General features: G+C 36.0%; 1 protein-coding gene across 1 annotated transcript in view; it reads left to right on the top strand.

The window, feature by feature from the left end:
• AGMO (alkylglycerol monooxygenase) overlaps nucleotides 1-27704 on the top strand; it is a 91514-nt gene that overhangs the window by 2393 nt on the left and 61417 nt on the right. The window contains exons 3-4 of the mRNA XM_053467269.1: nucleotides 2146-2273; nucleotides 8820-8971. Coding sequence (XP_053323244.1) covers nucleotides 2146-2273; nucleotides 8820-8971 — 280 coding nt within the window. The remainder of the gene's footprint in view (nucleotides 1-2145; nucleotides 2274-8819; nucleotides 8972-27704) is intronic.

Here is a 27704-nt window from a genome sequence, read left to right as displayed (position 1 = left end):
ACATTTAAGGTGTGCAAATCAGGGCACCAGTAATGGGTATGTGGCTAAAGGTGGGGAGTGGGATGTGCTGAAGGTGGGTCAGTGCATCAGCATCAGACCTCAATTGATTTTACAGCCCCTTGGGGTGGTCAGGGGAGTGAAGAGGATCTCCCAACAGACCAATTATCCTCACTGCCCACAAAAAAAACCTGTCGCATTAAAACAGGGACACTTGGGGGATATCATTGAAGTTATCTTTCTGAATGACGAGTTAGAAGAATGAACCGAGTTCTGTAATAATTAAGGTATTCTGTTGTACAAAATATTTAGCTTTATGATGAACAGATAAGTTGCATTGGGGGTTTTGGTTATAGGGTAAGATGAGACTAAGTAAGCGCTTATAAACCTGTATACCAGACGGGTTTGCACAGTCTGGTATATTCAGCCCAGTAGCAGTTACTTATGGTAGCCAACTACAGAAAATGTGTCTGGTTTTAATAATCTAATTTAAATTAGCAGCCATTCTTAAAGAATCAGCCAAATATGTTTTCTTTGGTCATCACTAATTAGTAAGGGGCGTAAGGTTGTATAATTTTCATATAGGATTAAACGACTACTGCTTTAACTCTTTAAAAATATTATGGATGGTTCAGCCAGGCATCCTAAAAGTGACTGATAAACCTCTAAATATTGTGTGCAGTGTCACAAAGTGGAAATCAAACTAGAAGCAATAGTAAATAAAATATGCCAGTTCAAAGAGCTGTTACATCAATTTTGGAGGATCATAGACGAAAATGCCTTGCTCTCTGGGGCCCCTAGTTAGGTACTAGACGATGATGTCATACACAGGAAAATGTTCCGCTCTTAATCTCCTGGTTGTCTGTTCCAATTTCCTCTGCTTGCACCTGTCCCTTATACGATTTCTTTGTTATGTAATATAAGCTCTCAAAAATGAATATCATAATGAATGTGCTTACTCCTGTGCTTATATCCTTATTCCTGTGCCATGTAATATATAATGTTATTGAAACACCCAAGTCTAAATCACATTAGATACCAAAGACGTTTTCTAATTGGAGATTTTAAATCTGAAAGAGAATTAAACGTATGCAATAGCATATAATTTCTGTAATATGGAGCGAATGGCAGATGAGGTGACAGAAAAATTCTCAATTTAATATTCCATGGGAAACATAACTGTCAGTTATACAGCCTGTAAGGATCTTGTCTATTGCTTCACAGTAACATTCAATCCTTGTTTTGTATGAGGATAAACATATTCAACATGACACATTGGGTGCGATCTTAATAAAGTGTATGGTAGTTGTCAGTAACTGTTTCATAATCCGGGTTTATATTTAATGGTAACCAATAAATAACAAATAGCCGATGATGGTTAAAAACAGTTGCCTATTCAAGGGAAATTCCAACTGACTATACGCATCTATCCATTAAACTCAATAGAATGGTACTGCTTACATATACAACTGCTTGTGATCGCTTAAATGTTTTTTGTCTACATATTCCAGCTAAAACATTCATTCCTCTACATATTACCCAAACTAGCCCCTTGTCCATGCACCAAACTAACAAAACACAGATTATATTCTATACATTTCATAGACATTTGAAATGTTGACATTATGGAAATAGCTTTTTGTGCATGTAAATATACACGTCTACAAAATATGTTACATATGTGGCAGGTCTGTGATTTATGAAAAGTGCATACATACAAGGCCCAGGTACAAAAACATGTTAGGGACCCACTTCTTGTAACTGGGAACACTAAAATACTTGTTTTGGGTTTTTTTAACAGACAGATTTTGGCCTCCTGGTTCTGTTGGGGTCAAGCAGAAATCTGTATAATTGGGGTTATGGGCTATTTTCCATTAAAACTATCTGAGGCTTTTCTCAGAAATAAATATATATGAAATCATTATTTAATTAGTTTCAAATTTTACTGCATCATTTTTCATGTTATGCAAAAGCAGACACTGATGGGTTACTTTATGTCATGAAACCGTCATAGGGACAGATAAAACAAAGGATATTTTAAATTTAATTTCCTTAACATGCAAGACAGTACAATTAATGTTTTTCACAGTGAAACAGCGCCATTAACATTTAAATATTATGAAGTTAATAATGTAATTCATATTTCAGGCAACCCTTTATTTCATTATTATGTTGATCCTTGAAATGATCATCAGCTGGATATGGAAGGGGCGACCACTTCGTATTAATGATGGACTGACATCTCTTTCTGCAGGAGTTATGTCTCGTCTACCAGAGTAAGTGAAATTGGGTTGTGGTTGGAAAATTCTCATTTTAGTTATTGAGTTGGAACAACTGTATCATTTTAGAGCCAAAGACGCTTCATTCCATAGCAATGCATTTTAGTCAGATGATAATTAAGCAGTGCTTAAGTCATACAAAATGTATTTTGAATAACTCTAAAAAGTTTTTTATTATTATACATTGCATTATGTCCCTGGGTCACAATGCTTTCACAGGGTCTAAAAATATTTCTTGCATGTGTACAGTTCAAGTAATGCCACTTATCGAATCCACAGCTTACACCTGTTCAAGGTGCTATATAAAGCTAATGAGTGACATTGACCGATGGCCTTTGTATGGCTGGACTATGACTTGCAGAAGAAAAGACAAGAAGAAGACAGGGCACTAGGATAATGGAAGGGGTACTCATGGAAGGAAGGGCGGACACCAGACAGCGAAGTACCGTATTTGCTCGATTATAAGACGACCCTGATTATAAGACGACCCCCCAAAATCTGAATATTAACTTAGGAAAAAAAAGAAAAAGCCTGAATATAAGACGACCCCAAAGGAAAAAAGTTTTACCAGTAAATGTTAATTCATGTAAACTATTTTTTTTAATAAAAGCTATGATTGAGAAAAATATTTTTTTTGTTTTTATTTCTTGTATTTTCCAACCTGTCCCCCAGTTACGCACATCTGCCCCCAGGCTTGCCACTCCAATATGGCACTGTGGCCCATGATATGCCTTTTAACCCTCTATATGCCACTGTGCCCCATGGTATGCCTTTTGACCCCCTATGTGCCACTCTGCCTCCAGAAATGCCTTATACCCCTATATCCCATTCTGGCATTTAGGGGGTTAAAATGCATATTATGGGGCAGAGTGGCATATAGGGAGTTATAAGGCATTTCAGGAGGCAGAGTGGCATTAAGGGAGTTAAAAGGCATTGTATAGAGCACTCTGCCTCCAGAAATGCCTTATACCCCTATATGCCACTCTGGCATTTATGGGGTTAAAAGGCATATTATGGGGCAGAGTGGCATATAGGGAGGTATAAGGCATTTCAGGAGGCAGAGTGCTCTATTAAATGCCCCCTTAACGTCACTCCAGAAATGCCCTATGCCCCCATTTAACTAACACACACACTCTCCCCCCTCTCTCACCCCCCTTCCCCCTCTCTCACCCCTTCCCCTTCTCTCACCCCTCTCTTACCGGTGCTTCCAGCCGGGGCAGTGGGTTGACGTCGCCTTCCACTGCAGCCGGAAGGAGGTGGAGTTGGCAGCGGGGGTTTGTATGCGTCCGTCGCGTATACTTTCCCCGGCTGTCAGAGATCAGGGGGGATGGGGGGATCTTTGACAGTCGGGGAAGGTCTACGCGACGGACGCAGACAACCCCCGCTGCTAGCCACACCTCCTTCCGGCTGCAGCGGACGTTGTCTACGCGGATCGCGTAGACGTCAACCCGCTGCCCCGACAACACAGCAGGAAGCACCGGTAAGTGTGTGTATGATGGGGGGTGGTGAGACAGGAGGATCCAGATCCCCTGCAGCGGTGCGGGGGATCTGGATCTTAGTCTCCTAATCAGACCTCTATTTGAGGTCTGATTAGAAGACGACCCCGATTAGAAGACGAGGGGTATTTTTCAGAGCATTTGCTCTGAAAAAAACCTCGTCTGATAATCGAGCAAATACGGTAATAACAACTGGGTCTATTCAGAAAGAATTCAAGTGATCAGTAAGCGTTGACTCAACTTTAGTCGCACAGCCTTGCATGCTAACACTTGCAAAATATCCCACAGATTCACTAAAGTGCGAGTTGTTTGCCAGGGCTTGCAATTGTCTGCAACTTTAAATTTTGTGATTTACATGTGAAGTTGGGTTTCCTCAACTGTAATTCACAAAGTTACAACCCTTTCCTCACTATAGTTTAAAAACCCAATAATAATTGACGAGGCTTGTATTAATCAAGTAGGTCTGATGGCTACCCTCACTGCACAGCAGGTAGGATGATAAACCTGGGGGCTATAAGCCATTTATACCTTCTTTCCCCTATCCCTAGCCAATGGTCTACAGATAAAGGAAGTTTGTGGGATTTTGGTAAATGCTAACCCACATTTGTCTACATAATCAGTAAGCTGTTAAAAATATAAAAAATCAAAAATATAAAAAAAATGAAATAAAATTTGGGTAAAACTATAAAAATAATAAAGACCTCAGTGATGTCACCATGACATAATAAGAGAAACAATCTAGTTATAAAAAATAGGTACCCAAATACCTCGTGCCCCTCTCTAAAGAAATATACATTAGAAAAAAAACCTTCTTCCTCTAGAGTAGAAAAATAAGAAAAACTAGTGTAGGATGTAAGGGGACATTTTATGCTCCTTATAAAATAGGTACTTTTACTTATTGCCCTAATACTTGCAAATAAACATAAAAACATTAGGTATATCGAAACTCAGAACACATTTTAGAATCTATTTAGCAGGTATTTTTGTAGATGAGTAAAATATTTTCTTTTCCACCATATTTTATTACATTTTATGATACCAAAATAATGGTATCTAATGAAAGCCCTTGTTGTCCTGAAAAATAAATTGTAAGGGTACAGTAAATGAGAAAATTAGCTAAACACCACAGGAATGTTAAAACAGCCATTGTCACGAATGGCAAAAAAAAAATCAAAAACAGTCTGCAGACTGCAGAATCTATTAACCTTTATAATCTCACTTCATTATTTCATATGGATCTGCGTGTATTCATTCTGTGAATTATGGTAACAATGCACTTTCGTATTTATTATTTTTATTGATTAGCTGTGAGAATAATTTTGTAGTAGATAAGCACCACACAGGTATTATATTTTCCAGATCACATAACAACGTCAAAGCATTTGAGTTTATAAATCCCTATCTGTCAACTAGTACAAATTGCAAAACTGCCAGTTTCGTGAACACCAATTAACCTGAACGTTGAGCTTGGTATTCAACGCGTTTTCTTTCCTCATTATGAAAAAAAAAGAACCGCGGAAAATGAAAAGACTGGAATTAAAAAATAGACAAAAGGCAAAATGTATAATATATATAAATATAAGTAAAAATTCCATCATATAGGTGTGAGGAAAACATGTCAGAGGCTGCTAGTAATATCTGCTTCTCGGGTTTCTTCTACAGTCAAACTAATTTCGGTATGGAGAAAATAGTACAAGGTTGACAGAAATTGTTAAAACAATATCTACACTAAAGCCACAGCAGCAGGGGAAATCCTGGTGAAAATCATTAGCAGCTGAGAGTTAGATTAACACACCATTGATTGCATCCTCTCCTAGGGACTCATTTTTATTTTACCCATTTGTAGAGGAGGTTTGCCACATCCGAAAAATAAAGAATTCTATGGCATTTATTATATATTTGCAGATTAATAGCTCATTAATCAATGTAATGTTCTTTCCTATACACTTTGTTAAAGCAGGAAGTATATTACTGCTGCAAAGTTTGTAAACTGGTGTTATCACCATAGCAACCAAGGGAGCGCTACTGACTATACTAGTTTTTGGAAGATGTACGTGTGAGGAGTTTTTTACATAGCAAAGGCCCAGTGTTTAGAGTCCTATTTTTGTTACAATAATCTGAAAGCATATTATTGTCGGATACAGCAGCACTATCCTGAAGTACTTTTAAAACTTTTGCCTGCCTCTAGTTTCAATTGTTTTCCCCCTCACTGCCGAGGCCGACATTCACCTCTGAAGGAAACATTTCCTCAGCATATAAGACTGATGGCACCAGTAAGGACAGTCTAGACCTAAAATGTTAAGCAAATTTCCTCTGCAAACGAAAACCGACATCCACAGGCATACATTTTTCCGGTTAGGCCTCCTAAGGTACAGGTGAAATAAGTCTAGGCACAGTGTTTCCGCTCTTAAGAGGGTTCTTCAACATTTTGCTTGCTTGCTTTATTATTAAAGAGGAAAAAACCTCTTTCATCAGATCAGACTACCCCATCAAGGCCTGTCATTTTAACCAAAATCCCATTACCTACATTTTTAAAAATTTTCATTTAACCCACATCCTGCCTGTAACAAGACTGGATACAGGAAGAGACGCCGGATGTGTCTCCCATAGGTTATATTTTTTAGCATGGTATAGGGATGTGGAGGTATAGTTGGGGATCATATCACTTTTCTGCTGTTATCAGAGTTAAAATAAACCAAACGTCTATGCCCCCCACTTAAAGAGCACATCTAGGATTTGTATTAGAAACTTTTTAATTTTAGTGGTATTACAAAAAAACTCAACCTTTCAGTCCTTGCCAGTGACTTTGATAAAACAATTTAGTAAATTTGGGAGAATTCAGTACATTTTGCAAGTTTCAGGGAACATGTAAGTTGTTTTGCAAGTGTTTTTATGCTTGTTAACCCTTAACTTGACTGACCACCTGACATTCCAAAATGTCTAAATACAAGAACCAAAACCAACAAATCATACATAAAAATCTCATCGATCCCCATCCCTAACATGTCCTTGGTACATTACTTTTTCCATTGAGTAAGGAGTTCAAGCTTGGGCTACCCTTTTAACTCTTTGGGAGCATCAATAAAACCTTTTTAAGAAACCTAAATATATAATTCTGTCGAAAGCAGTGATATTTTACCCTTAGAGATTATATGTTTCTTTACAAACTATACAATATTTTAATACAGTTGAATCAATATCTGCCATTCCATCTTTATATCCTCCTAGCAGAGAACAAATCATTTAGATATCTACATCTCTCAACCCTTAAGCTGTTGTTTAATATGTTTTTGTTTCGTAAAAGCACTTTGTTTTTTGTGTGTGTGTGCATGACATATTAACTGCAATAAAATTATATATACCACTGAAAGAGGAAAATAAAAGAAGATAAAACAAAACCCTTAACGGCTGCATGTTTCAGATCGATTAGTGTCAGCACTGTTATGTTCAGTGACAGGGTAGTAAATTGAGGGCCTGTTTAAACCCTGGCACCTGTGCAGGAAATAGGAGATTTTCGTTACTGGCGGTTTTACTTTGTGTTGGGAATGGCAGAACATGCAACTACCTATTATCCCAACATACCAATTGAAACCATACCATAAAAATCCTTTTTCACTCGTGTCCACTCCCAGATTCTCATCTGGTAAGGAGACTTTGTACTTTTTTTAAAGTGCTTTTTTTTTTCTTCAATTTGAAGCTGGTCACTTCGACATTTATGTTAAAGAAATGTTAAAGCATTAAGTTAAAAAAGCGATTATTGAGGGAAAGTATGGAATATTGTTTTCAATACAAATATATTTAGAGAAGTTCAAATATACAGTATATGTAACTATTAGAAAGTTATACATTTTCAATTTCATTGCTACAATTTATAGTAAATTCCATTTTCAAAAGATTTCTTGTGATTGGTATACAATTACTAAGAATTCAGTGTTGCTTTTACACTCTTTTGGGTCTGTTTGTTAAGAGGTTGAGGGGTCAGTTGGATGCTTGCATGCTGATGCTCCCAAATAGATTAGTAAAAGAACTCGTAAGTCACCTTGCAATCCTCTGTTTCCGGCAGCTACTGCCATTCTCCTTGGAGGCAGCCCAGAGTCTATTTCACAGACTTTTGCAATGTATCTAACCCACTAGTTCACCAAAGACTTCACAACTGATATCCCCTACAATAGCAGGGGTGCATGGTGGAACAGAAATCATAAAATTAGCCTGGGGGTATAGTTCACAATTATCTTCCCTCAGTCCTATCCAGATCAGGATGGGATTCAAATATATAAAAATACCCTAAGGAGACACATGGACCTCATTCTGTGCCTCTCTGTAACCCCCAATTCTTTTCCTGGTGAGATGATTAAAAGTAACATTTAAACCATTGAGGGCACCTTACCAGCTAGGGTGTGGGAGTTTAGGGTGGTAAAACATTTGGAGAGGCATAGAACCATCCCGTGTCTCTCCCCCTCCTCTCATCCTATGACCTCACCTGAATCTTACAAAATTGAATGCCACAGACATGCACTTGCAAAAAACTTACATGTGAGTAAATATGCACGTTGAGTCAGTTAGTGAATAGACCCACATATTTCTAGGTACGAAGATATATTTTATTTTTCTACATTGATCCAATGTTAATACTCATCTGCTACCTTTGAAATGGTCTACCCTTAATAATACATCTACTTTGTGTTTATGTATCATGACAGCACTTTTTGTTTGATTTGCTTCATATGGTATAGACAGAGTTTCTCTAGGGAGGTTTTGTTGTGCTTTTTTATGATTTAACACTAAATTCCTTATTTAATTTTAATTTGTTGATGAAATTCACAGCACATTTTGGGGAGCCTTTATCACTGTGGGATATAAATTTCAGTTAGATCCATAGCTCATTCGTAAAAGACTGATGTTAAAGACAATCTCTCAGTTTTCATCCAGGACCATTACAAAACAGGCATTTGTTCAATGCACAAATATTAAATTTCTACCACAGACCAGAGTAAATATACTAAAGTGGAAGCCTTTGTTGAAGGTTTTATATCTGCTTATATTACAGCGTTGTTTCCAGAGGCATTGAGATCACCAGTTATATCTACATATGGAATAACTACAGGCTTGCTGAACTTCCTTGGGAATCTCCATGGACTTGGTGGTTAACGTTCTTTGGTGTAGATTTTGGATACTACTGGTTTCATCGCATGGCTCACGGTAGGAAATAATACAAATTGGAGGTTTATATGAAATGGCTTGCAAATAGTTATTGGTAACACGAGAGGAAGCGACATCACAGCTTTCTCCTCTACAGGAATGTGGGGGGAAACATCTGAATATAACAACTTGTCTACACTTATTTGCTGCCCACCAAACAAAATAAAAATGTTACTGTAAATGAAATATGTTAAATGAATCTAATTAGCCTTAATTAAGCAAACTGTGTAGGTATGTAGCTGTGTTAATAGTCAGAAATTAGCATGTGCTAAGTGTTATTGTAAAATATCAAGCCTCATTTAAACATTTGTCATGGTAAGCATAACTATGATGTTTGTTATGTTGTTGGAAAGTTTGTAGATGCTATGGTCCGATTAGCAAACACTCTGCTGCTGTTATTCCCTATGGTCTGATTAGCAAACACCCTGTTGCTCTTATTCCTGCCAAAAAATTCAGTCCTAACATCACCTCCATCGCCTTCAATCCCTGATCTGTTGAAATGCAGGATATAAAGACCTACTGGCATTTTTCAGGCTTTTATACAGGCCTAGTTATTTCTTTTAATTTCTCCCTTTTTTATCACATTTTTTGCATCTATACTTTTTTTTTCTCCAGCAAAGCAGGTGACAAATCCAATCTATACACCTAAAACATGGTTAATACGTCCTACATCTCATCATAATATCTTTCCAAATCTTTCTACACTGCAATACTGGTGTCAAAAATGTATGTCACTTTAGAATGCTCAACACTAGTTGTTAATGATGTAGCTGTCATAAAGCATTCAAATTGCAGCACCTAGTGGTAGTGCCCTGAAGGGGTGAGCCAACAAGATCGTTAGATTTAGCATGGGGCATGGTAATTCCATCCACGGTGTAGAAGATAGGAGATGTATAACTATTGTTTCATGACTTGCATAGGACCCTGTTTAAAAAACGACAAACAAGCAAAGATTGGAAGGAATATTTCTGCCCCATCATATGTGTGTGATTAAAACTACACTTTGTTGTGTTGCCTTTACTGATTCTAAAAATAAGTTAATGTACACTTTCTTTAAATAATATACAAATCCATTAAAAACTTGACCACATTTGAAAAGCAGGTCTTATTATATCACTTGGAGTAGATATAGTCTCGGTGTCTAGAGGAAGCACATTTATAAAAGAGATATTTTTAACTTTGGAAGAAGGGACCTCTCTGAAAGGCATCGCTGAAGTAATTTACATCTCGAGAAGGAACCTCTGAAGTCTTGAAATCCAATGTGACTACATCTTGTTTTATAAACATGTTGGTTCCCTAAACCTTTATAATACTTTATAAATTCTATGGAAATTATAGAGTAGTTAGAGTTAGAAGACACAGAGGAACACAAGTATCTTTTTGTCCATTCCCTTGGGATGAAACTCAGCTGAAATAACTGATGGTTTCTGGACCCACAGAAAGGAAATGATGAGTCAGATTAAGTATCCAGATGGAATGAAGCCAGATGGATGCTGTTAGATTTTTTTTTAAAAATCCATAAAATATTAACTGTGGTTTTCATAGAGGATATGAATCCATGATGATGGAAATATATTTCTTGTAATAGGAAATTGATACTTGTTCTTATTACAGAAAATAAAATAAAAACTTTTATTGAAATATATCTAGAGCTACCAGTATAGCTTTCTCCTCTGATATTATATTAAATTTTAAAAACTATAGGAAAAAATGCAGTGCTTGATCACCACAAATATGGTCCTTTTTGTATCCCTAATGCTATGTGTATTTGTGGTTTCTGCAAACTGGTTTTGGCCATGTCACTGGAGTATTCTGCTTCTTTCTAACCGAAATTACATCAGTTGCCCTACCATCCATCCTGTTTATCTATGAAATCAATGTCAAATTAAAAAGCATTTGGCATTAGCACCTGCATATTACCTACTGAGTTTAATTGATACCTTGTGTTCTCATTGAAATCATAAGGCACAATCACCTGAACAATAGGCCAAGTACATTCCCCACCCACCTTCATTTGTACACACAAGAGGTACATTCAACAAAGGAGGAGATCTACAAGACTGATGCACACCCTACAACAAGAAGCATTCTTTTCTCATAATCTAGACAGTAAGTGCCCATATTTATGTCTTAAGCTTGACCGAGGATAGTGCCACCTGCAACTACCTCTTCAGCCCCTGTCACATTCCTGCACCCATCTCAGAAGGACAACAATACCAGATGGTGAATGCTATGGTGGCTGATCTGGCTTGACACAGTCTAAATGGGCTGGTTGGGGAGTTCATCGATCTTTTGAGTGCCTATGGGGGGATCTGCCCCATGTTTTCAAGCACAGGACTACCCCCATGATCTTCTGCTCTAGGCCTAGTTGGTCTAGGCCAGAATACACCACTCTGTGTGTGTATGTGTATGAAGAAAAAAAAGAAAACAGGCATTCCTATGTTTAAAACTTGGAAGGGACCTCGTCACAGGTGATTTGTTAAAAAAGGAGCAATTAACTACTCCTTTTGTGTGTGTCCTTGTCATTTTCGAATTTAAAGTAATTGTCCAGCACCTTTACCCTTAAATCACTCTTAAGTGCACAAGGTCCATGGCATGTTTACAGTATTTAAATTGGGGCCAAACAGGGCCTGTGCACTAAAGTTACCCTCAAACAATGACCGAATACTCGACTGTCTTGATTATACCTGCTAAGGTGTTCAGTGAAGAAATCCCTATAAACTGTCCAGTTGTTGCTCTAAAGAATTGATGACGTTTTGTTTTACTAAAAAACTATTTAGTTTCATTAACTACTCGCCAACACTGCAGTCAAACCCCACTCCATAAATAGTTTGGTTTGCATCATCTTCTCAAAATAATGCAAATATGTAACAACCATTCCACTATAAAAAAAATCCAAGGATATGTTTTCATATGACACTTGTGTGAGGACACAATTCATTTAGGGGCAAAGCAACCTCTTATGATTCTTTGTTCTTTAGAGTATAGTGAATGAAGTTTATTCATTTCAGTCTCATTTTCATGGAAAAAAAATTCATAATAGCTTGTCAACAAAGACCCACTCCTTATGTGAAACATGAGTCGGCCTTGGAGTAAGTGAAACGATTGCCCATTACGTGTGTCTAGTAGGGAGGGAGCTGGACAAATGCCACCCATTTTCAAATAAAGTCTTCTACTGACATGCCAAGAATAAGTGTCATGGATAAAGGTGGTAGAGCAAGAGGAGCGGATACAACATTCTCTCCCTAAGTACATAATAAACTAGAAAGGCTCTTTTTAAAGTCTGCAGTGGTTTTGCTAGATGTGTAATTTTTATATTGCAGAAAATAATTTCCTGCTTGACTGCAGGTACAATATATTCCATTGGGATCTCCTGCAGGATGCTTTCTGTTAACCTCATCTTTTTTACTGGAGAACAAAACTGCCTTGGTTATTTTCATTTTTTTTATCCTGCAAATATTTGGCTGTAATTATCTCTAACTAAAATAACAGTTGTTAGGAAAACTCTCTTCCACTGTAATGCTATTAAAACATCAGATATTTATACATTTATGACTAAAGGGGTAAGAAAGAAAGACATATTTGCTGAGCGTTTGTAAAAATTGGAAAATAAAGAATTATTGTAAATGTATTGCAGGTCATAGAACCTAGGTTTGTCTAGGAGTGCGAGATAGACTTTATTTCATTTTGGCATGGAAAAGTGGAAATTCGGAAGACTGAAAGGAATATTTTACTGTATGCTTCCCATTTCCCTCACTGGACAAATTCCTTTTCCGGAAAAAGAATCATTAGCAAAGTCAAACTGAGTTCATGTCTATGGGGAAATAGTGGGTGTAAAAATGAAGATTGCAATTTGTAATCACACTTTAAAAAACAGTTGTGTCTGCTTTGCTCATCTCTCTTCTCAGAAATAAAGTGTTTATATAGTATTTATCATAGGCAAACTCTACTTACTGCAACATGACATACATAAACTGTACATAAGTATTTGCCCTTAAACATCTTCACCATAACAAATAATGGTGAAATTAGCTATAATAGACATCCAGTAATATGCATTACAACCTGGCATTAAACAGGATTTGTTGAGGGTTTGTATCATTTGTATCATTGGCCTACCACTATGAAGAAGCAAAATAGTTTTACTTTGAAACAATCAAGAAGTAAGACAAAAAACAGAATATTTGAGTGTGGATAACTATTCATCCTAACCCAAGTTAATACTTTGTATAAAGCCACCTTTTACAGCAATTACAGCTGCAAGTCTCTTGGGATACGTCTCTAAAAGCTTGGCACATCTAGCCGATTCTTCAAGTTAAAACTGCTCCGGTTCCTTAAAGTTGAACGGGTTCTTCTGGTGTACAGCAATCTTTAAATAATAGCACATATTCTTAATTGGATTGAGGTCTGGGCTTTGACTAGGCCATTCCAAGACAGTTAAATGTTTCACCTTACACCACTCGAGTGTTGCTTTAGCAGTATGCTTAGGGTCATTGTCCTGCTGGAAGGTGAACCTCAGTCCCAGTCTCAAATCTCTGGAAGACTGAAACAGGTTTCCCTCAAGAATTTCCCTGTATTTAGAGCAATCCATCATTCCTTCAATCCTAACCAGTTTCCCAGTCCCTGCAGATGAAAAACATCCCCACAGCATGATGCTGGCACTAGGGATGGTTTTCTTGGGGTGATTAGAGAGTTTGCACCAGACATAGCCTTTTCCTTGATGGCCAAAAAGCTCAGTTTTAGTCTTATCTGACCAGAGTAGCTTCTTGCATATGTTTGGGGAGTCTTTCACATGCCTTTTGACAAACAGCAAACATGTTTGCTTATTTTTTTCCTTTAAGCAATGGCTTTTTTTCTGGCCACTCTTCCATTAAGCCCAGCTCTGTGAAATCAGAGCAGTCAAGACAAGCAGTGTCAGGATACCAGAAGACTATAGAGTCAAGACAAGCTGTGCCAGGATACCAGAAGACTACAGAGTCAAGACAAGCTGTGCCAGGATACCAGAATACAGCAGAGACAGGACTAGCAAAATCAGCAAAGCAGAAGTCAGTGTTTCAAGTCAATCTGGGTCAAACACACAAAGACAAGTCAAGGTTACTATTAAAGCAGATAACAGGAGTAAACCATGAAGCAACATCATACCAAAGAGGTTCAACTTTTTAATAGGTTGCAGGCATTTTAAAAACTAGGTCAATTGTCAAGTGTCAATGTCTGGTGCCTCAATGCAGCATCACTCAAACAAGAATCCAAACATTATGCTGAAGGCTAGATACAGGTACAATAAATTTAGAACTGACCACAAAGGAACAGAAAATAATAAGAAAATATGTTGGTCTTTTGATTTCTATATATGCATTAAAAAACAAATCAAGACTATTCCTTCCTGTATAAAGGAAATCTGAATATAATATTGTTTCCTTACTTTTTTGCTATAACTAGAGTAAGCACAGACTTGGGTTTCCATCTCAGACAGACTTATACACTTACACTAATGAAGCTCCTCTCTCCTCTATAGCACTGCTGCCAATGCAGATTGTCTGGTTCTTATTCCTTGGGATAAATTGTCTTTATAATTATAATAGAACCAAGTTTTCAAGGATAGACAGACTGTTGAAATCAGGTTTAGTCTGCTATATACAGAACTTGGTAGAGTGGCTCCGTCATTTCATTGTCTAAAATGGAACACCCCATAATAAAAAAAAAATATTTTATATGTAATAATGATGATAAATATTTCCATATGCAAAACCTCCAAGCAGAAGAAGCAGAAACTAACACAGTGAGATAATTAAAAAATGCATGGGATAGGCATAAAGCTACCTGACTCTAAGACAAGAATGATTAAGGTCCAAGTCGCTAAAGCAGGAACAATGGGCAGACTAGTTTGCCCAAAAGGCTCTTATCCGATGTCAAATTCTATGTTTTAATGATAACTATAGGGTGCATTTTAACTTTATATTCTAATTATTTTTTGCCATCAGACACAGCATTTTTTTATACACTGAGGCAATTGATATTTTTTTGTAAATTGTAAAAATATCTATTTTACATGTATATTGAATTTGTTCAGTCTTTACTGGTGTTTTTTTTTTTACCTAGTATTCATTATTTCACAATGCTTAAGATCAAATATTGTATTTCACAAGCTTAAGTCTTAGTACTTTAGACCAAGTAGGCTATACTAATTATTTTTTGGCATTGTATATTTATACATGGCCTTTCTTGCCCATAATTGTTTCTTTTAGCAAATGTTTTATTATAGAAAGTCCTGTTCTCAAGTTTTATAACTACAATAGTGAAGATTTATTTGCAGCTGAAGGCATATTACCAAGTTCCTGTCAGTTTGCGGATGCTTGCAATCCCATGACACCCACACACAAAAAAAGTGTGGGACGGATTACCCTAGAGAAACACTGGGAAAATATATACAAGAAAATTGTATTTCACATCCCTGGGTGGGGATCAAGTTTATTTGGAATAAATTAACTAAATGTTTGCACGATGATATTGCATGGGAGAGAATCTTTCTTTACCTGGCAAGTCCAACTTATCATACTACGTATGACATTAATCTAGAAAACAACATATTACTCTCATAGCTATCTGTCGCTAGCACACAGACACATAGATAATTTATACTTTTTAACATTTATCACTAAATAATTTGATTGCATTCTTTCATCTTCAACCAGACACACAGATTCCATTGAATCTTAAAGCAGACCTACTGCTTTCGCAATTGTTTACTTTACTTTAGTGGAACAGCCTCTCTGCTGAAGTGGTATTGGTTAATACAGTGAGGGAATCTAAATATGCATGTTATGGGCATATGGCTACTCTGAGGACCAAGGTTTAAACCTGGATAGCCGGAAAAACAGGCAGACTACATGGACCAAATGGTTGTTATCTGCTGTCAAATTCTATTTTTCTATTTTACTGCAGTTCAGTAAGTTTCATAAAACAATGTGATACTTTTATTGTGTATACAGCAGCTATGTATGATTAATCCTCCATTGTTAAGTTATCATTTACTTTTATAAGCTTTTTGTTGATTGACGGTCCCTGATGGAAATAGAACTTCACAGCAGGGAATTGATTGTTTGGCCACTTTTGGCCACGTGCGTCAGTTAAATAGAACTTTACGTTTACATTTATTTCTCCAACCAGAGCCATCTTTAGCACAAGTCCCGCCAGGCGGAAGCGAACTATGGAGGCTGTGCCGACATGGCACAGTCCTTCAAAGTGTTAAAGGAACAGTTGAGGAATTCACCTTCCTATTATGTGACAGGGGGCCGCTGTGGCCCTGGACCTGTCACCCTTAGCCTATGCCAGAATATGCGACTGTCAATAATACTGTCCCAATAATGACTTCTTCAGTGTTTGAGCAGGAGGCATTTCTTGTGACAGGGTCTTTTCAGTCCTACAGGCTCTAGGGATAGCTCTCATTTATTCCCCTTTCATATAGCATATATCTATGCAACTAATGTTTAGTGAATGTTGGAAATTCTGCATATTATGTGCTATAAAACAACACGGTTTAACATAATATCATGTGCATGCATTGTGTTTCCAGATTTTATAAAATACACAACTAGATGAATGGGGGCTGAATAAAAGGTCTGCCCAGGGTACCATTAGACTTGAACAGGGCCCTGTCCTCAACAATTATATTAATCGGAAAAAAAAAACAGTTATATTTAGCACAAATAGTTTAACAATGCTTACATTTCTGTTGGTGACATCTAATCTTTAAGTGCATCGCCACATAACCTGCTGGTGCTATACGAATAACTATAATGTTATTAGTTTCAGGGAGTTTTACCAAACATATGGTGAAGCATTAACAAAAAAAGTAACTTTTCATAATGCACATTTCTCTCCACTGTCAATGGGAGCTACTTTTTGAGTATTGCTTCTCGGTATGAAAATTGTCATCCAGCATATCCTACCACCGTTTAGAAATCCACAGGCCCTAATTCCATACAGCTGTTTGCACGCATGACACGCATCTCACATGCAATAGGAGTCAGGGCTACTGTGTCTTACAGGATTGATGAATGACCCCGTAGGAACCCTGGGCTCTTTATGCATTGGTTATTATGACAAATCCTGAATACTTGAGCCAAATCTCCTACCCTATTGAGTCGTGAATTGATGTTACTATTTTTTTTTCTGAGAAGAAACCCTCTGGTGATATAATAGTGTTGACCTTCTTAGTAGGAACATCATAAATCTTTTCTGACTGAAGGTTTCTGGCAGAGCAGGTTGGAGAGTGGACAAGGGAGTCAAAAAATGCAGGAAGTGTTTTTTTTGAATTATATACATATGAAGGTCTCCTGGGGTACTTAGCAATAATATAACAATAGCCAACATTACAAGGCACAGAATTGGTTCCCTGTCAATGTTAAGCAGCTTTAACAAACACATATACATTTAGAGGCTTTCGTGAAATCCTGCAACAATGTACTCAATCTTGGACTAGTCATCACTCATCCTTTATCACTCAGTTCTCTTAAGGCCATTAAAAACACACCCAAATACAATCCTGATTTTGAATTTATTTCATTTTTTTTACAGAAATGATAAAGAGTTTCCATATATACAAATTTTTCCTCCAAATGAGTTTTATACTCTTTAAACATTTTAAGCATTTATTTAACATAAAACTTAACACCTAGTATTTATATTATAGCTCCTTTCTCCCAGTGAGACTCAAAGCGCTTTTAAGTACACGCTCTCAGAATTAACAGAATCAGCAGCTGAATAATAGTTAATATTACCCAATGAATGGTACTCATTTATCGTCCTGGGAAGAATGAAGGGCTCAGTTGAACCAACTGAGCTATCTCAATATTTAGTTTAAGAAAGATGAGATGACATGGTGATTTCGACTGGAATCTCTTCTATATTTTTTTTTTATTTCAATGGCTGCTAGCTGCCCACTTGCTTGGCCTTATTTTAGGCTGCATACATGCAGCTGGCCCCATTTTTTAGGGTTTAACAGTAAGTTTCAGCTGCGTTCCGATAAGACATTTAAATACAAACAAACTATGGATCCAAAATAGCATATAAAAGTCTCAGGTGCTCCAAGATCTTTTCTATAGAAGAAGCAAACAAAATAATTAAAGGAAGATGCAGTGAGCATGGTTAAATACACAAAAACATTTATAAAACACTATATTGAAGATTCATTGAAGGATACAAAAATTTTAAACAATTTTTTATTAATAGTAATTTAAAGAGCTATTATAATCTGATAAGCTCTTGTAAAGTAAACCATATTGTGGGGAAGAGAGTGAACCTCTATATATGTAAGTTGAATATAAATGATTATGTAGTTGTAATGTCACTCAAAACTTTTTTGCCACTCAAAAAGATTTAAAAATGAAAAACAGTAATAAAAAATGATGTGACCCCTAGTGCTGGTGTACAAGGCAGGGTATTAAAAAAAGAGCTGGAAATTTTGCTGAAACATTGCTGAAACATTGGACATCCCCAGAGACTCTAGCTATGTATGGTGAGCTAAATAAAAAAGCTAACTACATTTTAAAACAAATATACCAACGAGATATAATGTAGAAATGTGTGAGCATATGTATATAAATTATATAACATATCAATCTCTATAAGCCACTTCCAAATGAATTACAAAAAGGTACTATAGTTTGGTCGTGCATTTGTGAGTTAATAATGTCCACAAAACTTGAAATTTACTACTAGATAGCGCTGCCAAAAAAACGTAGGCATTTAAAATCTGTGCTTATATCTCGTATGTGTCTGTGATCAAGCAGATCGACTTGAAACATATGGTTTCTATTGCAGGTAGCCTTAGAACTTGCATGTCAAATATAGTTATTTTACACATGAAAATGAATCTCAGCATCAAACAGTATATCATGAACACCATACATAGATCAGCGCAGTGCAGGCAATGCCATTCTGGGATCATCTTACATGCTAGAAGCATAGGGGCCAGGTGTATCGGGAGCCTAAAGTAGACAGGAGCCAAGGGAAGGGAACTTGAGATAGAAGACAGAGACAGGCAAAAAAGAAGACGGTGAGAAAGTGAGAAATAAAGCCAAAGCATTAGGCAAAGGCAGGCAGACATAAAGAAGAGTGTCTGCTTTGTGTCTTCTATTCTCACCTCTGGCTGCTCCTCTTTTTCTCTACTTCTTTTACTTATAGCTTAATATAACGGTCTAATTCACTTCCATTGCTATCCAACTTTTAATGGACTGGGCCATAGATCTTTAAGATTCATTTGTTGAAGGGTCAAACTCTATTAAAGAATGATGTAATATAATAAAACCTATTTCCCCTTATAACCATAGAAGCCCTTTTGTGTCTGCCTTTTTTTCAATAGTTTTCTATTTTATGAGAAAGTTTGTTAACAGTTTGTTGGCATTAAAATGTATAAGTTAATTTAGTGTGTGGACACAGAGACCTCACATTCTATATACCTCTTAGGGCTTGATATTTAGGTGTACACAATACTAACGTGTATATATATATATATATATATATATATATATATATATATATATATATATATATATATATATATATATATATATATATACATACATAAGGAGGAATAGAAACAGAGGAGAGATTAAGAGCTACAAGCAATAAATTATTAAAAGCACTAGAAATCCCACCCAGTGTCTATGAGCCACCTTGGAGTTACAATTAACATAAGATTTGGGATATTAAAAATATACATAGTGTACTTTAGTTATAAATGTAAAGTGAAATTAATGCTATGCAATTGGACCCAGCTGAAAAGGGTTGGCTAGCATGCTGGTGAAAACCTGATCCCTGCTTACACACCAAATGTTCACAGTTGTTGGATGAAAACACTCAACTAACTAATGTGGAGTTCATAACCATCATACATGGCATATACATATATAGTGGCTATAAGACAGGCAGTAAAGAGATGACTGGGAGTAAACTGTAAATGCAACAAAATGGAAGTGTATTCTCTCATGACGTGTGACATAGATCAGATGTGAAATACTGCTGTGTCTTATAAAATCAGGACATTATTATTGTTATTAGGTAAGACAACTAATAATAAATAAGCAACTGATATCCACGACATACATTTAGGTGGCAATGTTTATTTGGGGTCCTGTAACATAAAACATTGCTTGATAAATATATCCTTCTATGAAAACAGAGAGAACGAGATTTACTGTGTGCTACCCCAGCAAAGGACATACAATACTACTTCCAATGAGCTGTAAAGTGTACTGCACCCTCGAACAATGGATATACAATACGTGCCTTTGTATATTCATTTCTCGGAATGCTGACAGTAATGATATTCTGCTGTATGCCCCGGTGTTTCCTTATTCTTTTATGTAGTATTTTACTGTCTAATAACTAAATATGTAACTTCAGAGTTCAGTAAGGATCCATGAAATAAGGAAGTACAGATGAATAATGTTGTTTAAGAAAACATATGACATTTACACATTCACTTCAGAGATCAGCACTCTGGCCAGCGTCTATTAATGAGTGTTGCAAAAAAAGAGGTGTGTCTTAAACATTATAGAATATTATTATTATTATATTTTATTTATATAGCGCCAACAATTTATGCAGCGCTTAATACAATACATATATTCAAGGGGTATGACAAAACAAGAATCGACAGACTAAGACAAACCGATACATTAGGTGTAGAGAGCCCAGCTCGCAAGCTTACAATCTTGAGGATAGGCTAATATATACCATATCATTTGAAGTAAACCATGTTATAATTACAGTATGCTGTCTTTGTTTTTAAACAAGCTTGGCTCTACATTATAAAAGTTCTTTCAGAATCAACTCCTGTAAGCTATCACTGCAAGAAGAGCTTGGATGGCCCTGCATAATAAATAGATCTCTTGAAAGTCCTCTGACAGAACTCAATACGTGTTATTCAGGGCAGGTGCAACCTTTTGTGTAGAAGAAAGTTGTCATGGTCGGTCCTTAATAATGCAATATGAAGTCAGTAGGTTGAAACTGCTCCTCTCCTGCAAACTTTAGTGGAAAACCCCCAGTGGCCAAAACAATATTTAAAATGTATAAAATAGCAAGAACCTAGAATATGTAGAGAAGAATGCATCGAGAAAGATGAAGAGCTTAATACATGGGTGAGCCTAGGGTTATTGACATCTGGGTCCAGTATTTCTTTAGTGCCCACCCCCTCAACAAGTAGCACAGGAACACTTACACACAGATTACCACACAGTAACATGCAAATACCTGCACACATTAACACTAGACTTGTGGGTTCGGATTTGTACAGGTTTATTAAAGTTTTGTAAAAATTCAAAGCCATGAAAATGAGGCCAGACCCCTATGAATTGGACAAAAACAAAGCAAAAAGCTCAGATTTTTTGTCCGAAATACATGGGCCCACATTCACTCACACACTCTCATTCACTCTCTCTCACGCTATCTAAATGTTTCCCTAAATGGCGGAAATTCCTGCCAGGTTATGTCCACAGAGATGCGGATAGAAGATTGAATATAGCATATATAGGATAGAAGAGAAGGGAGAAGATAAAAGATAATAGATAAGGAAGATGCAGAAGTGGGCAGAAGCAGAAGTGGTCCGTAGGGAAGGGAAGGTAGGGAAACTTTTAAAGAGCGTGAGAGAGATGCAATGAATTTCGATCCCAAATTTAAAATTGCCCAAAATTTTTTGGCCGAACGAAATGGGCAGAGAACGGAAGTGTTTTTTTGGTAACATCACGCTCATGTCCATGAGAATCTATTACAATTCATCCTTGGCACATTACACTAAAGGGTGCCTTTAATAATCTTTTTGCCTGTATGATGGACTGCATACACTTTTGCCAAGAAAGTGAGCACATTGTGCCTACCCCTCCTTACATGTTTAATAATTGTGATGGTGGCCAAAAAAAGGGAGAGTAAACAAGGGTATTAGAGAAAATATTATTAATGTTTACTGAGTACAAAAGATACATCTTAGTTCTGCTTGACAGTGTATTTTAGATATTAGCGTTTTTAGTAAATATTGTTTTTTTTCACAATTTCTGTATATTTTATTGGTATTTTTTGGACCATGTTCTATCCCTTATACTTTAACATACAAGATGAGCATCCGAGACATGCTAAGGCATCAGTCAATCTCAGTTTTGATTGATATTGCTGAGATGGAGGTCAAAGTACTTGGAATACCTTTTGTAGTTTAGTCTGTGTCTATATTTCAGTTGTGTTTTGCTCCTTTTCAGACCCTTCCTTAAAGCCGATCGCCTTTTATATCTCTTTCGTCCTTTCCAGACCGATTTTCTCTCCTCTCCCCAGTTCCAGGATTCTTTCCCTCATTTCTCTTCATATTGTATATTTCACTCCCCCCTCTTAGCTCTGTTTTCCACGATTTCCGCACACGGGAGTTCATATGCAGTAAACTAGTTCACCATAACTGATATTATTCTTCATAAAGTACCAACCCATTCCATAATTACTGCCTTGTTGTGAGAGTTTGCATTTTTCAGCTTCTTGATACATAAACATCTCCATAATAGTGGTCCCTGAACCTCCTCAATAACAGAACAAAAATCTATATTGCCGTTTGTTGTTAATTGGGGAAGAAATCCATAGCAGCTTGTAAACAAACATTAAGTCTATGATTTTTACCTCTGGCCAAACTATTTGTAAAATGATCTTTCTTGTATTTCTAGGAAACATAAGTCTTTCAGCACCCATGTTTATTTATAGGTTGCTAATGATTTATGAGTTTTCCCACATTCAAATTGGAACAAATAAACGTGGTGTAGTCACTTACTACAAATATACATTTTAATATTTTTGTGGCATATTGGTGAATTGGTTCAAGGTAACCAAACAACAGCAGACGATGTGCTGCAGATGATCGAAAGACAGACAATGAAATAATAATCATATTAACAGCTCTTCATCTGCACACAGGCTGAATTCTGTTTTATGGTTGTTAAATAACCTTAAACCTTATAAAGTATAATAAAGTCTTTTTTCAATTCTAAAAATAGCAAGTCCAAGTCGAGTCCAATGTCTTAGGCTGAAGCAAAGTAGAAGCTTCTACTGACAATACAACATTTAAAATCTACATATAAATAATGCATATAATCAAGCATATTATATATTTTATACATTTCTTTTAAGATGAATGCAAATGCTATGACTTGTTTTCAAATCTTCTGTTTTGCCCTGCATTCCTTTTCATTTTCTGCATAATGCAACCATGCTATATTTATGTATATATATATATACTATTTTATGATGAATGTATTTATTAGGAAAACTTTTCCTTTTCTGTATTGCAAAAATATCCAATAAAACAAAATCAGACTAAAAAAAATATCCTTTTAATCGGTAACAATGAAATAAAATGTAATTATGGGAGAATGTGCTAAGGAAGGTGACAGTATGCTTAAAACAATGTAACCAGCCAGCACCATCAATGTGCTCCAGCCAAATGATCAGGTTCTCTCTTAGATCATTGTTTGGAAAGTATGCACATCTGTTAAAAACCAGACAGAGAGATCTTAGTATAATAGTGAGTAATATTGGACCTATTTCCAGACAGCTTACGCCAGGCTGCCCTGTTGTGGTTGGCACATAAGCTGTTCTCCATCAACTTGCTATCTTTGTGAATACATTTTTACAGCCTCTGATTAGTAACATTATACTCTTTCTTAAGGATACTACTAATATCCTAAACAAAACTGAGGATATCACCATGACTGATGAGGATTTTGTTGCTATTTACACTAGTCACACAAGCTTGTTCACTTTCATTCCTGACAAAGATGCACTCAGAGCAGATTAGAAAGCACTTAATATTACATTTTTAAACAGCTGACACTCTAAATTATGGAATAATTGCATGTAGTATTTAAGTATCGCTATTACTCATATAAACATGCTTAAACTAGAAATACAGAGACCCCAAGTGAGGTTAATCATTAATTTTGCTCTGGCATTATGCTTTTTCTGTTGGTTCTATAAATGTATCAGGGAGACACCTTCCTTTTTTATATAAATGGGAAAAAATGTGCAGATGGTTGTGCTTTATGTGTGATTTAAGCCAACATGCACAAAACATACAAATAAAAATAATATGTAGGTATATTGATAAATAATAGTATCATTATTTTAGGAAAGCATTGTTTAACCTGTGCTTTCAGAAACCACCCTATATTTCTATATAATTTTCATTTATTTGAATTATTCTATATTTAATTTATTTAATTATATATATATATATATATATATATATAATTAAATTATATAGAGGAGCACTGTTTTTTTTTTACTTTTCTCTGTCTCCCTCAAGATCACGGTGAGAAGGAGAGAGGCAGGGAACAGAGGTGAAGTCAGTACTTACAAGCATTGTCTTTGTCATCTGACTGTATCCGTACATATAATCAGGGTTGATCTTCTGTAGACTTACTACTCCAGTCATGGAGCGGTCAGCAACAGCGGTTCAGAGTGTTTTTAACCAATGACATATCAGGTGTGTCATTGGTCCTGTAGGAACATCTTTTAATGATGTACCTGGTATGTCATTGGTCACAAAGGGGACAAATATTTATTTTTTATATATTTTTTTATATTTTTTTTTTCATTTTTCTCTGCACACACTATTTTCCTAATGGATGATTATGTTTTTGTACATAATTAGACATACTTGAATGTACATTTTTTGTATTCATTTATATTTTTCCAAGATGTATACTTTGGATGTATTAATATATTTTTATGTACATAAAATATTTTCTTGTTATTGCGCTAGGTACCGTTGGAACAAATATACAACACCCATTAGATGGCATGCAGTCATTATAAAATGACCTTGTGCTACATTTGGAAATTGGCATCTTCCACATCTTATTTTTAAAAGGAAGTTTTCCATTATTATTTTTTCAACTGGGATATTTGCAAGATAGATATCCCCAACTGTGAAAATAATTTTTGTCCACAAGACATAGAAATAATATAAGGAGGAAAACACAAAAGGGTAACACAGGTCAAGCTGTAAAGTAATATCATGTTTTAAACAGGCCTGCTCATTGTCTGATTCCATGGATGTACATTATTTAAAATAGTGCCTGCTACGTTTTGGAATACAGATTACATCTATTCATAAAAGATCCCAGGGAGATTTGCTGGCACATATTCTTTTGGACTGCGTTTTCTGCAGACCTTGCTAACACAAGATCACTTTACATTGTCAATATTGAAATACATCTCACAGTCATCCGTCGTTATACTCTCTATGTTAGCAGTTCCAGTAACACTAAGGTACAAGGTCAGGGATATCAGTGAAGTTTTTGGGTAGAATTCTAGATTCACTTTATAGAAAGTATTACTGTGCTTTTAAGTGACAAACAACATAAGATATGAGAATATGATTATCTACTAAATAATTATGATGTTGATTTAAAATTATAAAATGGCAGAAAATAATTGCTCTCCTGGACTGCTCTTATCTTTATTTTTTTATGGGATCTATATACTAAAGAGAGAGGTGAGAGGGGAGGGTTTCAACCCCTTGACCAAGTGAGCTTCTGCAGCAGGAAGAGCTTGGCTATCCTTCTATAATGTATATTTCAATCAGCAAGATTTATTTAGCCTCCTTAGTTATCCCTTATGCAAGGTCAACTCAGGACTTTGGGTTGGAGAAATTTGCTAGTGAGTTGAAAACACAACTCCTGCAAACTCTTCTGGCAACTGTGATTCAGTTTTAAATCATGTGGCCACTACTCTAAGTCTAAAATATGGTCCGGCCAGGACATTTAAACAGCATTTGAGCCCAAATGAGTTCCTTTTCTGCGCATACATACCCCTTGGAGGGCATTAGCATGAGCTAGGTAGGCATGACTGTGAGCCAATTTGTTCTTCGGCCAACATATTTTAGGCCTTTTGGTTAGCTTACCCATGGTTAATATTGGTTGTTTAAGTTAAACCCATTTCAAGAGATCTGCAGCTGGATTGATTAAACATAAAAAACACATTTAAAGCACATGCTAATGTTGCCAAGATGGAGGAAAATCCTTTATGACTCTATAAACTGTCAAAATAATCCTTGGATCAGTAGCCTGTAAATTACTATTTGAACTCTAAATACCATAACTTGGCTAAAAATATCCAGTTTATTTTTTAATGCCTCCACAGTACTTGCAATCACCATTTCCATAGGTAGTGCATTACAGCTGCATTTTAATGGAGCTCCATATATAAACAAGTCCTTATATTATGTGGTTACATTATTAAAATAATATACAGTTTTTGTTATAATTCTTCGTTGTCACACATACTCTACAAATGCATAAACCCACAAATGTGTGAAATGGCATGCTTTACTTCTATACCATTAGAAATCTATAACTATATCCTATTGACTCAGTTGATCAGTATTGTTCTTTTTTAATCTGTACCTACACTTACTTTCATAAAGGACTTCCCCCAACAAGGCCTTTTTAAATAAAACATAGGTACAGGTAGACATCTTAACTGGACTCAACCAACCTTGGGCAGATACCACTGCAATATGTGTCCCATTGACTTCTTTGCTAAATCTACGCTGGGCCACTATTGTGTGTAAAATATGACTAGAAGCTAGAAGAAGAGATTGTAAGGAAGAGCAATGTATTTTTCTCTAATGACACAAGTCATTGTTATACAAAATAGTATTCTTACCACGAAGAACATGTTTGAAAACTCTCATTTTAATATTGCTGTGTATCAACCGTAGAAACAATGAAAATGAGGATGTTGCTATATAACAGCATAACCTCTCTCCTGAAGTACAGAGAAAACATTCATAGGGAGCTCGATGTAAAAGGATACCCTAAAATCTTACATTCGAAGAAGTCGAACAGACTGTACTTCCTTTCTGTGATGATGCTCATCAGTCTTCCATCAAGCCAAATGAAAATACACACAACTCACTGAAAATAAAAAGAACAATGGGAGAATTATACTTCTTTTATTTTTTTTTTTTTTACAAGTGATTTCCTTCTAAGTTCCTTCAGGATTATAAATGGCTCACATGACAAATTCAGACATTACAGTGGCGCAACATTTTTTTTTATTGAAGAAGAATGAAGAGAAGTTTATGAGTCTTTAAAGACTCACAGTGAAAATAAGCTAGTGAGCAAACTCTAAATCTAAAAAAAAAACAGTATGCTTAATTTGATGTAAGTTATATTCTCCGGTGCTGCACATATCACACTTCACTGCCATCAATAAGCAGATAAATATTATTGCAAGGTGTTTCTCATGTTTGACAACAGCAAGCCTATTTAGGATATTGGCTAGGGAAAATGGAGAATGGAACATATCATGTTATAGTTTGTCCATAAAATTGTAAAGTAACATGTACATAAGCTACTTTAGGGGAAAAAGACTTGTAATCTTAGCATAATATGTAGACTGCACTGAATATTAAGTCCTATAATGGCTGTTTTTCACCATGAAAATGGTGTATCGTCTCTTTGTCCAATCTGGAAGAAGTAACAAAGTAGTTGTACCTATATAATATAAATATAGATTGATTGATTTTTTTGCATTTCAGCATTTAAGTACCATTACATAAGTTATGTTACCATCACTTAAATTTAAGGGTAGTAGAAGTATTATTAAACACTGGCATCATACCTTTATTTTTTTACTAGGAAGGAAAACATCAGTAGATCAACATGAAAGAGGCCACACTTCCACACCAAAAGAC

Source organism: Spea bombifrons, chromosome 5 (assembly GCF_027358695.1).
Source record: "Spea bombifrons isolate aSpeBom1 chromosome 5, aSpeBom1.2.pri, whole genome shotgun sequence".
Lineage (NCBI taxonomy): Eukaryota > Metazoa > Chordata > Amphibia > Anura > Pelobatidae > Spea > Spea bombifrons.
Note: the sequence above shows the minus strand (reverse complement) of the source record. Positions and strands in the feature narration are given on the sequence as shown.